Source organism: Mobula hypostoma, chromosome 20 (assembly GCF_963921235.1).
Source record: "Mobula hypostoma chromosome 20, sMobHyp1.1, whole genome shotgun sequence".
In the NCBI taxonomy this organism is placed as follows: Eukaryota; Metazoa; Chordata; class Chondrichthyes; order Myliobatiformes; family Myliobatidae; genus Mobula; species Mobula hypostoma.
The window spans coordinates 19,962,707-19,976,975 of NC_086116.1; the positions used below are offsets into that span (position 1 = coordinate 19,962,707).

Below are 14,269 nucleotides of genomic sequence, written 5' to 3' on the forward strand. Positions count from 1 at the left end.
GACTAACTGAAAGAAGAGCTAGTAAGAGATTCGAAAGTGGGAGGGGGAGAGGGAGATCCAAAATGATAGGAGAAGACCGGAGGGGGAGGAATGGAGCCAAGAGCTGGACAGGTGATTGGCAAAAGGGATATGAGAGGATCATGGGACAGGAGGCCGAGGGAGAAAGAAAAGGGGGAGGGGGGAAAACCCAGAGGATGGGCAAGGGGTATAGTGAGAGGGAGAGAAGGAGAAAAAGGAGAGAGAGAAAAAGAAAAAAGAATGCGTGTATATAAACAAATAACGGATGGGGTACGAGAGGGAGGTGGGGCATTAGCGGAAGTTAGAGAAGTCAATGTTCATGCCATCAGGTTGGAGGCTACCCAGACGGAATATAAGGTGGTGTTCCTCCAACCTGAGTGTAGCTTCATCTTTAGAGTAGAGGAGGCCGTGGATAGACATATCAGAATGGGAATGGGATGTGGAATTCTCCATAACTTCCGCCACCTCCAATGGGATCCCACCACTAAGCACATCTTCCCCTCCCCCCCCCCACTTTCCGCAGGAATCGCTCCCTATGCGTCTCCTTTGTCCATTCATCCGCCCCTTCCCTCCCCACTGATCTCCCTCCTGGCACTTATCCTTGTAAGCGGAACATGTGCTACACATGCCCTTACACTTCCTCCCTTACCACCATTCAGGGCCCCAGACAGTCCTTCCAGGTGAGGCGACACTTCACCTGTGAATCGGCTGGGGTGATATACTGCGTCCGGTGCTCCGAATGTGGCCTTCTATATATTAGCGAGACCCGACGCAGACTGGAAGATCGTTTCGCTGAACACCTACGCTCTGTCCGCCAGAGAAAGCAGGATCTCCCAGTGGCCACACATTTTAATTCCACATCCCATTCCCATTCTGATATGTCTATCCACGGCCTCCCCTACTGTAAAGATGAAGCTACACTTGGGTTGGAGGAACAACACCTTATATTCCGTCTGGGTAGCCTCCAACCTGATGGCATGAACATTGACTTCTCAAACTTCTGCTAATGCCTCACCTCCCCCTCGTACCCCATCCGTTATTTATTTATATACACATGTTCTTTTTTTTTCTCTCTCTCTCCTTTTTCTCCCTCTGTCCCTCTCACTATACTCCTTGCCCATCCTCTGGGTTCCCCCCCCCCTTTTCTTTCTCCCTAGGCCTCCTGTCCCATGATCCTCTCATATCCCTTTTGCCAATCAACTGTCCAGCTCTTGGCTCCATCCCTCCCCCTCCTGTCTTCTCTTATCATTTTGGATCTTCCCCTCCCCCCCCCACTTTCAAATCTCTTACTAGCTCTTCTTTCAGATAGTCCTGACAAAGGGCCTCGGCCCGAAACATCAACTGTACCTCTTCTAGAGATGCTGCCTGGCCTGCTGCGTTCACCAGCAACTTTGATGTGTGTTGTTATCTAAACAAACTGATGCATTTTGGAAACAAATCCTGTGGACTGATGAAGTTAAAATAGAACTTTTTGGCCACAACGAGCAAAAGTATGTTTGGAGAAAAAAAGAGTGCAGAATTTCATGAAAAGAACGTCTCTCCAACTGTTAAGAAAGGGGGTGGATTGATCATGCTTTGGGCTTGTGTTGCAGCCAGTGGCACGGGGAACATTTCACTGGTAGAGGGAAGAATGAATTCAATTAAATACCAGCAAATTCTGGAAGCAAACATCACACTGTTTAAAAAAAAAGCTAAAGATGAAAAGAGGATGGATTCTACAACCGGATAATGATCCTAAACACACCTTAAAATCCACAATGGATTACCTCAAGAGGCACAAGCTGAAGGTTTTGCCATGGTCCTCACAGTCCCCCGACCTAAACATCATCGAAAATCTGTGGATAGACTTCAAAAGAGTAATGCATGCAAGACGGCCCAAGAATCTCATAGAACTGGATGCCTTTTGCAAGGAAGAATGGGCGAAAATCCCCCAAACAAGAATTGAAAGACTCTTATCTGGCTACAGAAAGCTTTTACAAGCTGTGATACTTGCCAAAGGGGGCGTTACAAGCTGTGATACTTGCCAAAGGGGGTGTTACTAAGTACTGACCATGCAGGGTGCCCAAACTTTGGCTTTGGGCCCTTTTCCTTTTTTGTTATTCTGAAACTGTAGAAGATGGAAATAAAAAAGTAATCTTGCTTAAAATATTCAAGAAATGTGTCATCTTTAACTTTATGCCTTTTGGAAATAAGGTCATCTTTTACTTGCTTAGCTATTTACAGTAACAGAAATTTTGACTGGAGTGCCCAAACTTTTGCATGCCACTGTATCCATTGGAAATTTCAGGAAACCCAGGGGACAGGTTTGAGTGTTCCATTGAAATTCAAAGTAAATTTATTATTGAAGTACATTATATGTCGCCACACATAACCCTGAGATTCATTTTCTTGCATGCATATTCAATACATCCATAATGGAATAATAACCATAATAGAATCAATGAAAGAACACACCCAAGAAGATGGATAGGCAACTAATGTGTAAAAGACAACAAACTGTGCAAATACAAAAAGAAAAAATAGTGATAAATATTGAGAACATGAGATGAAGAGTCCTTGAACGTGAGGCCATAGGTTGTGGAAACATTTCAATGATATGGCAAGTGAATTTGAGTGAAGTTATCTCCTTTGGTTCAAGACCCTGATGGTTGCGGGGTACTAACTGTTCCTGAACCTGGTGGCATGACTCTTGAGGCTCCTGTACTTTCTTCCTGATGGCAGCAGTGAGAAGAGAACATGTTCTGAGTGGTGGGGGACCCTGATGATAGATGCTGCTTTCCTGCAATAGCATTTCATGTGGATGTGCTCGATGGTGGGGAGGACTTTACCTGTGATGGACTCAGCTGTATCATCTACTTTTTGTAGGATTTTCAGTTCAATAGCATTGGAGTCTCCATACCAAGTTGTGACGCAGTCAAGCAATATACTCTCCATTACACATTTATAGAAGATTATGAAAGGTTTTGTTGAAAAGTTACCTATTTTTGAACGAGTTGCTTAAAACCTTTTCCTTGTTTGAATTTTTCAGCCCTTGCTTTTATCTACACATTCCATTTTAAAACTCTTCCAATTTTATCAGAAAAAACAGCATAATTTTTTGATCCTGTAAAGAGCAAAAAGTGTCCTCTGACAGGTAATTATGTCAAGTTAATTGTTCTTGAATCTTAATGACTATTTCACATTGTTCATAGGTTTGTAAGAAAAGGAGAAGCCCATTTTTAGTGGAACTTTTGCTTGACAGTGGAGCACGTGAGCAAGACATTCAAAAAGCTTTAGATGCCAGTATTAAAATAGGGGATGACAAAATCATAAGCTTGCTTTTAAGAAAACTTGGATTGGATCAAAACAATAAGGCTATTTGCTTGAGTGGACTTCATCTAGGCAAGATTAAAGCTTCTTGGTTATATTCATTGTTTCCTGATGAAAATGTTCCACATTCAAAACAACAGCCAAGTAAGTACAGTACAAGAAAGATTTTTTTTGAGTTTTACAATTTTACCTATTGTCTACTACAGATCTTGTCCCCAGCTATTCTAGTAATGGGAGCATTGACTTAAAATTTATTTCATTGAAATATTTTGCTTTTTTCACTCTCCTATTAAATCTTCTCTTGATCTTTGCTGCAAAAGATTAATGTAAGCTTCCCCAGTCTAACCAGATCTGACATTTCAATCCTTGGTAGCTTTCTAGTGAATCTTTTCCCCATCTCTTGTAAACCTTAACATCCATACGGCAGCTTTATACAGTATCTAATCTGTAATTGTAGCCTGAGGGGTTTAATGAGAGTTAACATATCCTCCCTAATTTTGAAATCTGTACCAATATATCATATCATCCCTTGCACCTTACTGAATGTTGTGCACATGTGCACTCAAGTCTCCTTATTCCTCTTTATATGCGTCCTCATTTAACTTGTAGATATTATAGTAAGTTTAGGAAAGGATCCTTTCTGTCCATATAGCTTGTGCTGTTGTACAGAACTTTGGTATGCATGCTAATAAATTAAGTTGTTTAATGTCCGTTAGTCTTGCGAGACCATGGATCTGCGCCTGGAAAGTCTTCACTCTCCAGGGCACAGGCCTGGGCAAGGTTGTATGGAAGTACAGCAGTTGCCCATGCTGCAAGTCTCCCCTCTCCATGACACCAATGTTGTCCAAGGGAAGGGCATTAGGACCCATACAGCTTGGCACCAGTGTCGTCGCAGAGCAATGTGTGATTAAGTGCCTTGCTCAAGAACACAACACGTTGCCTCGGCTGGGTCTTGAACTCACGACCGTCAGGTCGCTAGTCCAATGCCTTAACCACTTGGCAAGGCACTTAATCACACATTGCTCTGCAATGACACTGGTGCCAAGCTGTATGGGTCCTAATGCCCTTCCCTTGGACAACATTGGTGTCGTGGAGAGGGGAGATTTGCAGCATGGGCAACTGCTGGTCTTCCATACAACCTTGCCCAGGCCTGCGCCCTGGAGAGTGAAGACTTTCCAGGCGCAGATCCGTGGTCTCGCAAGACTAACGAATGCCACCACTTAATGTCTCAAAGTAACCCCATTACTTGAACGTGAACACAAGAAATTTACAGATGCTACTTGACCTGCTGAGTGCCCCTAGCATTTTGTGTGTTCCCACACAAGCAGGAACTTGAAGCAGGAACTGTCACCTTTGGACTCATCATTTTGGGAGATCTTGTCTTAAGGGTCAAGCTGCTTGTGTGATTTTCCAGCTAATACCCACTTTTCACTCATAATCAAGTTGAAAGCCCTGAATTTGCGTTGCTTCTACATCCAATGCTTTGCACATAATGTTGGAAAATAAACATACTCCTAACTGCCAACCACACTGCTGTTTACCACTCATTTCCCCCAAGCCAAATTTATTTCATTACAGTTCCTGAACCAACAGATTATTGCATGAGAGTTTCCCACACCTTGACACTGTTATTCTGAAGGGAGATGAAACATTTAGATAGTTGGACAGATTTTGAAGTATATGCTATTTTAACAACAAGGAACATAGTAAGTTTCATCTCTGTCCTTTGCAGCTACTGTAGCTTCCCCTGGACTTTGGCAAAGTGATACATTAGAATGTGCATATTTGGTAATACAGAATTCAAATACAAATTCTCAACTCTGTTACTCTGGAAAAATGCTAGATAAGAGTAATGATTGTACTTTGTCGGCAAATGTATCAGCAACTGATGGGAAGGAAAATAGCATCTTTGATGACTTGGAAAGCAAAGGTGAGTTTTCAGATATCCAGTTTTTTCAATTTAACACTTTGTTTTATTTTGCAGTTTGGGAGGATCTTTTTAAAATCAGAATAACAGCCATATAATCTAGCTACCCAAATTAATATATTGTTTTAAAAGCAAGAAAATATTTCACAAGTGGCTTAAACATTGAGTGTCCTCAATTCTGTTGAGAACTGATGATTTTGGCTACAGATGCTTAAAAAAAAGACAGTTGATTTTATGTGCGAAGTTCCTTTGTTCATGTTTGAGACGAGGCACAGCAGAAGGAATGAATAAATATTTATTGCTCCATAACTACATAGAGTCATAGACCACTACTGCACTGAAACAGGCCCTTCAGCCCATTTAGTCCATGCCAGAATATTAATTTGCCTAGTACTATTGACGGGCACCCAGACCTTAGTCCTCCATATCCCTCCCATCCATGTACCTATCCAAGGTTCTCTTAAATGTTTAAATTGAACCTGCATCCACAACCAGCAGCTCATTTCACATTCTCACCACCCTGAGTGAAGAAGATCCCCCTCGTATTCCCTTTAAATATTTGATCTTTCACCTTTAACTCATGACTTCTACTTCTAGTCTCACCGAACAGTGGAAAAAGCCTGCTTGCATTTACCTTCTCTCTACCCCTTATAATTTTGTATAGCTCTATCAAATCAGCCTCTTTTTCCTATGTTGTTGGGAATAAAGTTCTAGCGTATTCAACCTTTCCCTGTAACTCAGGACCTTAAGTTATGGCAACATCCTTGTAAATTTTCTCTGCACCCTTTCAATCTTATTGACATCTTTCCTGTGGGTAGGTGACCAAAACTGCACATAATACCTCAAGTTAGGCCTCACCAAAGTCTTATACAATTTTAACATAATGTCCTAAATCCTGTACTCAATACTTTGATTTATGAGGGCCAACGTGCTATAACGTGCCTTGCTGTGATTTTGGAGGTTTTTTTAAAGTTGTAGTTGAAACAAAGTTTGTGAACAGCGTACATTCATGCAGCAGTGAAGCAGACTAATTATAAAGTGCAGGATACTTGAGTTTTGAAGGATGATGTTTTATAATTATCATCCATACTAGATTAGCTAGTTTAATTGTGCATTGCAGAGCAGCCACTGTTTTATAATTTCCCCGTTGATTGAAAATATCCTCTTTTTTTTCAATTTAGAAGATTACGTCCTGGTTCAGAATGTAAATTATAACTTAAGTGCTGCAACATCCAGTGAATCTACAGTTCAGTTGATCCACCATAACTCTTTGGTATGGAAATTACATTACTAGCAAATGAAATCTAGTGCCAAGTAATATGAATATTGTTCTGGTATTTTACCCTTTTCTCAAACATGTTACAACATGGGTAATACGTGGCTACATTATTCCCTTGTCTGTTGGTTTCTAACTTTTTATTTGACAAAGCATTTATTAAGCATCTGTTCACATGAAACAGAAAACAGCATTTGCTTCACATCAAAAATCAACATTCTTTCATTTGAAAAGATAAGTAAATGCTTAGCTCAGTTATTTAATGATTAACACTTGAAAAATGAAAGTGCAAGATTGGACCAGGTGAAATTCTAGGCCCATGTGCAAGTTGAGACGGAATTTCTGGCTAAAGCTAGCATTGACTAAAAAGTTTTTTAAAGCAAAGTCATTGCAATCATGTAATGTTCTTTAGCGTAGAAAAAGCCAGATAATTTTGTTGTAGAATTTGATGTATAGTTTCAAAGTTTTGTTGGCAATAAATGTAATTTGTACTAGCTTTCTTACCCTCCCCCCACCCCACAGTACTGAAGAGCAGAGAAAATTAACTCTATATCTTGTGCTTTGGGACTGTTGTTGCTCATTCACATTCTTAAACAGAATATGACCATGCAAATAAACACATCCCCTAGATAGGCAATAATGTCTTTATTTTTGTTTAAGATGCATTTTTTGCAAATTTACCACTTACAAAAAAAATGCAACCAATGAAGTACATTTCACGTATTGTATTTTTAGCTGATAAAACATACTCATTGTCAATTTATACAGAACCTCTTGTAAACAACAGCATGAAAATCACCAATCTGTTCTCAAGTCATGTTGATTGAAGCATAAGTATAATTCTCTTACTCTTTGAAATACTGTCATGTGAACATTTACAACATCAGTGGGCAGTTTAATGTTTTATGTAAAAGCAGTACTTGTGATATTTTAGAGTTCTTTCTACACTTGAGGAGTATCAGCTTGTGCTCATCTCTGGACTGAAACTTGAACTCGCTTCTCGCCTAGAACTAAAACTAATTTGAAATGTGCCTTTGCTGACACCATTATTATTTGTGGTAGATTACCCATGCATTTAAATTCTTGCATTTTATGGACAAACAAAAATTTTGGCTTGAGTAGTTTGGGCAATGCATATTTAACTTCATAATTTTTGACTTTATACAGCTTGTCTCTATATCTTCCTATTATGCATTCATAGTTCCATGGGATCTCAGGGTGCTCACACCAGAGTCTACATATGTGTTTATGTTTCACATGATCTCTTGATACCTCCAACATAGCTATCTATTCCTTTCTACCTTAGATATATTAGATGAAAACCTTCACTCTCCCTTATGGAAACAAGATCAACAATTTTGTACCCTTTTAGTGGAGCATTTTCTCTTGAGTTTCCTTATGAATTTATTGATGCCCATCCTTTGCACATATGGTCCCCCCAAATGATTTAATATTGCAAGTAAATTCTCAGCCCACTGTGTAATTTCTTAAATAATTTAAACATCTCCACAGATACCTCTTCTGCTTTGTCCATTTTAAAGTAAAGATCACAGCCTATTCTGAATTTTCTGTCTACACATATGGTCCTTGTGTACTTTTCATGCTAACTTCAATCTCTTTGCATTCTTTAATATGGGTCTATTTATAATGAACTACTTTTAATTGACATTATCAGCTATTCAGCAAGAAAACATACCTTTTGAATTTCAATAATCTAAACAAAAGCAATTCCTGTTGGCGGTGGGTGGAATAACAGCATTTTGCAGCCGCTCCTAGTTTACTTTACTTTTCTTACTTTCCAACCTGATTTGACACTATGACTACAAGAACTGCTAAAGGTAAAAAAGAGGAAGATTTTTCTACATCTTTGGATTCTGTTATTGAATTGATGCAAAAGCACAGAAAGGAAATGTCCAAGGAATTGCAGCAATTCAGAAAAGAATCCTCTGAGGAATTTCAGCGATTCAGAAAGGAATCCTCCGAAGAGTTTCAACAACTTGGCTCTGAAATTAAACAATTAAGTACAGAACTGGATTCTATTCAAGAAACATTAACTGAGCATGATAAATGAATAAAAGAGAATGAAGAATTCCTGTTGATTCTGGATGAGAAAATGGATGACCTGCAAAAGCATTACAAAAACAATCCAAGGTTAACGACGAACTAAGACAGAAGATTACTGATTTAGAAAACAGAAGTAGAAGGAATAATGTACAAATTCTTGGTCTTGAAGAGTTAACTGAAGGTGATCGTCCTACGGAATTTTTGCAAACTTTCTGGTACAGTTATTTCCTGATATTTTAAAATTGACACCAATGATCGACCGAGGACACAGAATACCTGGGAACAGAATGTTTGCAACCAAATTTCGTTCAGTGGTAATCACTTTTCATGAGTTTCAAACAAAGGACCGTATAATTCGTGAATCTCGTCGGAAAGGTATGATTGATTTTAATGGAAAAAGGATTAGAATCGTTGAAGATTTCTCAGCAGAGATTATGAGGGAACGTGCAAAGTTTAAAAGCGTCATGTCAGAGTTCTACAAAAAAGATTTTAAACCTTCTCTACGGTATCTGGTGAAGCTCAGAATTACATTGCAGGATGGATCGCAAAAATGGTTCCGTTTGAGTCTCCAGGCCGAGGAATATTTAGAGTCAGTAAAGTGATTGCTTATTATTTGTTACATGAATAACTGTTTATGTTACCTTTGCTAAACTTTGTACTTAACTCTTTTTGAACTTTTTAAGGATTTATTTTGAGAATAAAACTTTAATGTGCTATTATTTTGTCTGCCAAGTTTAAAAGTGTCATGTTAGAGCTGTTTAACAAAAACTTACATGAATAATTGTGTATTTTGCCTCTGGTGAATCTTGTAGTCAATTTTCTTTTAGAACCTCTTAAGGTTTTACTTTGAGATTAAGATTTTAGTGAGCCAATATTCTGTGCGTCCATATTTAATATTATACTTCCTTTTCTAGAGTTTTTTTGATACCAGAATTAATTGTCTCTTTACTATCTGTTGTTTTGACTCATTTTGTTTTGAACATTCTAACCTTGTAATTTATTTGGAGCTAAGCCAGCAAGATTTTTGGGGAGGATGTCGTTATTAGTTGTAGGCGTCAACCTTCTTTAGTTGACTTTCTCTCTTTGGGAGGGGGGAGGGTGTTTGGGTTTTTTTTCTTGGAAGCTGTATGGGATTTTTGTCAAACCTGTAGTTTGTTTTTTTTTATCTCTTTGGTCATTATTTAGTTTTATTAATCTTAAGGATTACCCTTTTAATTTCTCTTTTAACTAATAATAAAATGGATTATGATATTAAATTACTTAGTCTTAACGTGAAAGGATTAAATCATCCTTTGAAACGAAGTAAGATTTTTGCCTATATTAAAAAATTTAAGGTCCCAATTACTTTTTTACAAGAAACACATGTATGCAATTCTGATAACTCATGCCTTTTTAGCCGATGGAGAGGCTTGCACTTTCATTCAAGTCTTCAGGCCAAAGCTAGAGGTATTTCGATTTTTATAGAAAATACAGTTCCTTTTGTTCAAAACAAGGTTGTTTCTGATACTAATGGACGATTTGTTATCGTATCAGGAAAATTAGAGAATAAATTGTTGGTATTTGCTAATGTTTATACCCCAAATATAGATGATCCAGGATTCTTTGAGCGATTTTTTTTTTTGTTTTTGCCTGATCTGAGTTTGTACTCATTGGTGATGGTAGGAGACTTTAATTGCTGGTTAGATCCAGTTTTAGATTGGTCCTCTTCTAAACCAGCGACACTTAATAAATCAGCTTTGTTTATCCATTCGTTTTTAACGAAATGTGGTATTGTTGATATATGGTGTTTCTTAAATCCAGCAGATAGAGAATACTCATTTTTCTCTCATGTTCATAATACGTATTCCAGAATTGACTTTTTTTTATTGATAACCAAATGATTCAATTAGTTCGATCTTGTGAATATAAGGAGATTGTTATCTCTGACCGTGTTCCTGTGCTTTTATCCATCGATCTTCCTGGTTTTCCTCAAACAGATTCTGGCATTTTAATTTAACTTTGTTATCTGACAAGGATTTCTTAAAGTCCTTGGAGAGGCAAATTACTCTTTTTTTGAAGTGAATACGGTGGAGGACATTTCTAGCCTTGTCATATAGGATGCCTTTAAAGCATATATTAGAGGACAAATCATTTCTTATACTGCAAGTGTTAAGAAAAAAGCTAATAAAGAGGGAATTTATTTAGCCAATCAGCTGAAACAATTAGATGAAGAATATGCTTTGACTTCAGATCATGCTTTATATAAAAGACGGGTTGAAGTTAAAACTAAATATGATTTTTTATTAACATACCCTAATGAAACTCAACTCCTAAAGGATAAAAGTCAATTTTATATTCATGGAGATAAAACAGGTAAATTATTGGCTAACCAAATTAAAACTTCTAGTGCTAAACGACATATTAAAGGAATTTATAAAGCTAACGGTATTAGGACAACTGATCATTTAGAAATAGTGGAACCAGACAAGGTTGCCCTTTGAGTCCTTTGCTTTTTGAACTGGCTTTAGAACCTTTAGCTATTGCTTTTTGAGAACCTAACGAAATCACTGCTATTTTACGGAAGGATATTTTACAGAGATTCACTTTATGCGGATGATTTATTGCTTTACATTTCTAATGTCAAAACTTCATTACCTTCTGTGCTTTCTTTACTCTCTTGTTTTAGTCAGTTTTCTGAATATAAACTGAACCTACAGAAGAGTGAACTTTTTCCTTTGAATACTTTGTCATTAACTGATATTAACCATCCTTTTAAAATTGTAAGAAACCAATTCACTTATTTGGGTGTAACAATTACTACGAATTATAAATACTTATTTAAAGAAAATGTTCTTAATTTATTAAATTATATACAAAGAACATTATCAAGTTGGTCGCCCCTTTCGTTATCATTGATTGGTTGAATTAATTCTATTAAAATGAATGTTTTACCTAAATTTATATATCTCTTTCAGGCGTTACCTGTTTTTATTCCTAAATCCTTTTTTGACTCTCTGGACTCTATTTTATCCTCCTACATATGGAAAAATAAACGTCCTCGATTGAATAAAGTCCATCACCAGGGAGTTAAAAAGAATGGAGGTTTAGCTTTACCAAATTTTAGGTTTTATTACTGGACAGCTAATATACGAAATCTCACATTTTGGTTATACTATAATATAATCATAAGGACTGTCCCAGGTAGGTTTCTTTAGAAGCTAACTCGGTTAATAAATTATCTATTATCTCTCTTTTGGGATCTTCACCTCCTTTATCCTTAAGTAAGATAAGTGAAAATGTGGTAGTCAAACATACTTTGAGGACTTGCGTACAATTTAGAGAACATTTTGTTTTATTGGGATTCTCCCTTTCTAGTCCCATTTTTAAAAAAAATTATTTTTAAGCCTTCTATGACTGATGTAGTTTTTAAACAATGGGAAGTATTGGGTATTACATGTTTCCAGGATCTGTTTGTTGGAGGAAATCTTTCTTTGTTTGAACAATTGTCAACTAAATATAATTTACCAAAAAACCCATTTTTTTTGGTACTTACAAATTAGAGATTTTCTGCAATCTCAATTATATACATTTCCTAATAGTCTTGATAAGAAATTATCAGGATTAGTCCTGATTAGATGAAATTCTTAATATGAAATCATTCTATAATGGTTCAATATCCAATATTTATGATATTTGGGAATGAGAAATGACTCTTTAGTCAGAATTAAAAATCTTTGGGAACAAGATTTACAGACCTCAATTTCTGAAGAAACTTGGAATGAGATTTTTAAATTGGTTAATACTTCATCGTTATGTGCTCGTCATTCCCTCCTACAATTTAAAGTGGTTCATAGGGCTAATATGACCAAGGAGAAGTTATCTCATTTTTATATGGCTATATCTCCCTACTGTGATAGGTATAACAATGGAAAAGTTTCATTTATTCATATGTTTTGGACATGCCCAAGTCTTGGAAAATATTGGAAGGAAGTATTCCAAACTTTTTCTGTACTCTTTAAAGTAAATTTTAAGGTTAATCCTTTGACTGCCCTATTTGGTATTGTTGGAAGGAAAGATATCATCTTTAAGACATCTGATCTGCACGTTCTGGCTTTTATCTCTCTTATGGCTAGGAGGGCACTTTTGTTTAAATGGAAGGATGCTGTTCTGCCTAATCATGCTCAGTGGTTACGAGATGTTATGGCATGCCTAAATTTAGAAAAGATTCATTGTTCAATTTCTGAATCTAACCAAGATTTTCAAAATTTGTAGGTCCGTTTTTAAATTATTTTCATAATCTTTGACTTCTTGTTAAAGTACAGAAGTTGGTTAATAGTGTATTTTATTATCTGATAAGTTTTTTTTCTTTTTTTTCCCCAAATAGCTTCGGATTTGGTAGTAGGTGTAGATCTTTTTTTTAATAAAATTGTTCATATTCTAATACACAAATTAATCTAATCTATATGAATATAGAGTAAGGGAGTTTGTTAATGTGATTCAATATACTGTATCTGGTATTATATTTTTTCTTTTGTTTTATAATATGTATTCTCTTGGACTCTTCTATTTAGAAATCAATAAAAATATTGGAAAAAGAAAGAAAAAGCATTTCTGGGTGATAACTGTTTAAAAACAATGTTAATGGATGAGATCTTGTGCAAATGCTTTTGACACATTTTTGAATGAATTTCTTTTCATTGATAGAGTGAACAGGACAATGTTGAGTTTGCAATTAATTCAAGCGTGAGAGTGAGTTCTCAAAGATCAGGTAAAAAAGATGGTTTAAATTTTATCTTTGTATAATATGCTCACTTATTTTAAATCAGCAGCAAAGAGAAATGATATCAAAGTTATCAAGTCAGAAAATTTTGGAAACCTTTAGCATCATAAAACATTTTTCTATAAATTACTCCATGTTCACTGCCTTCCCCCAAAATCTAATCTTTTTCTTGATCATGCCTTATGTGTAAAGGAACCATCAACCCCTTAAACACAATGTTTGTCTTTGCCTTTTCAACACATTAACATTCATTGAGCAACGAAGCAAAATTTTATTCTCCCATATAGGTCTCATTTCCTACCCGAGTAATTGAAACTGAAACCCTAGTTGCAAATGAAACCAAATTTTTTCTGCATATAAGTTGTGGAGCAAACTAACTGTGTAATTTTATGTTAATGAAGGAAGGCAGAAGTTTAGAGACTGTTGAAGCTTATTTGGAGATGCATTGTATTTGCTTTAACAGATAGTTGGATTTATTTTTTGGGATCGGAACCACAGTTTTTTCCCTTGAAGAATTACCCATAAAATACTTAAACATAAATGGAAGAAAAATGATTTTAGTTGATAGATTAGTGGACCTTTAATGTGCATATGCTTCTTTTTAGGTGGAGCTCCAAAAAGACCCTCTTTTGGAAGTGGGCAAGATGATTTACTGCATACTGGCTTTGACACAGAATTCATCAGGTCATTGGATCTTTCTGGAAATGAGCTGGATGATCTGGGTTTCATCAGTGAAAAATGTATTGTTGTGCATTTTGCACGACTGCAAAAACTAGATCTAAGACAAAATAACTTGACGAATTTCTCAGAGGATTTGTGCTCTGTAAGAACTCAATTGTATATTTTCCAGATAATTTCCATACTTTAGATTGTATATACTTTTAATAATTAAGGATTATGCCACATTGGAATGTAC

At 36.5% G+C, this 14,269-nt stretch overlaps 1 protein-coding gene across 2 annotated transcripts in view; it reads left to right on the plus strand.

Moving 5' to 3' along the window:
• The window catches only part of lrrk2 (leucine-rich repeat kinase 2), a 140,734-nt gene that overhangs the window by 51,363 nt on the left and 75,102 nt on the right, over nt 1–14,269 (plus strand). The window contains exons 19-23 of one of the 2 annotated variants that reach the window (XM_063072493.1): nt 3,210–3,471; nt 5,060–5,257; nt 6,436–6,527; nt 13,278–13,341; nt 13,959–14,176. In XM_063072493.1, the coding sequence (XP_062928563.1) occupies nt 3,210–3,471; nt 5,060–5,257; nt 6,436–6,527; nt 13,278–13,341; nt 13,959–14,176 (834 nt within the window). The remainder of the gene's footprint in view (nt 1–3,209; nt 3,472–5,059; nt 5,258–6,435; nt 6,528–13,277; nt 13,342–13,958; nt 14,177–14,269) is intronic. The other variant, XM_063072494.1, reaches the window with a different exon arrangement.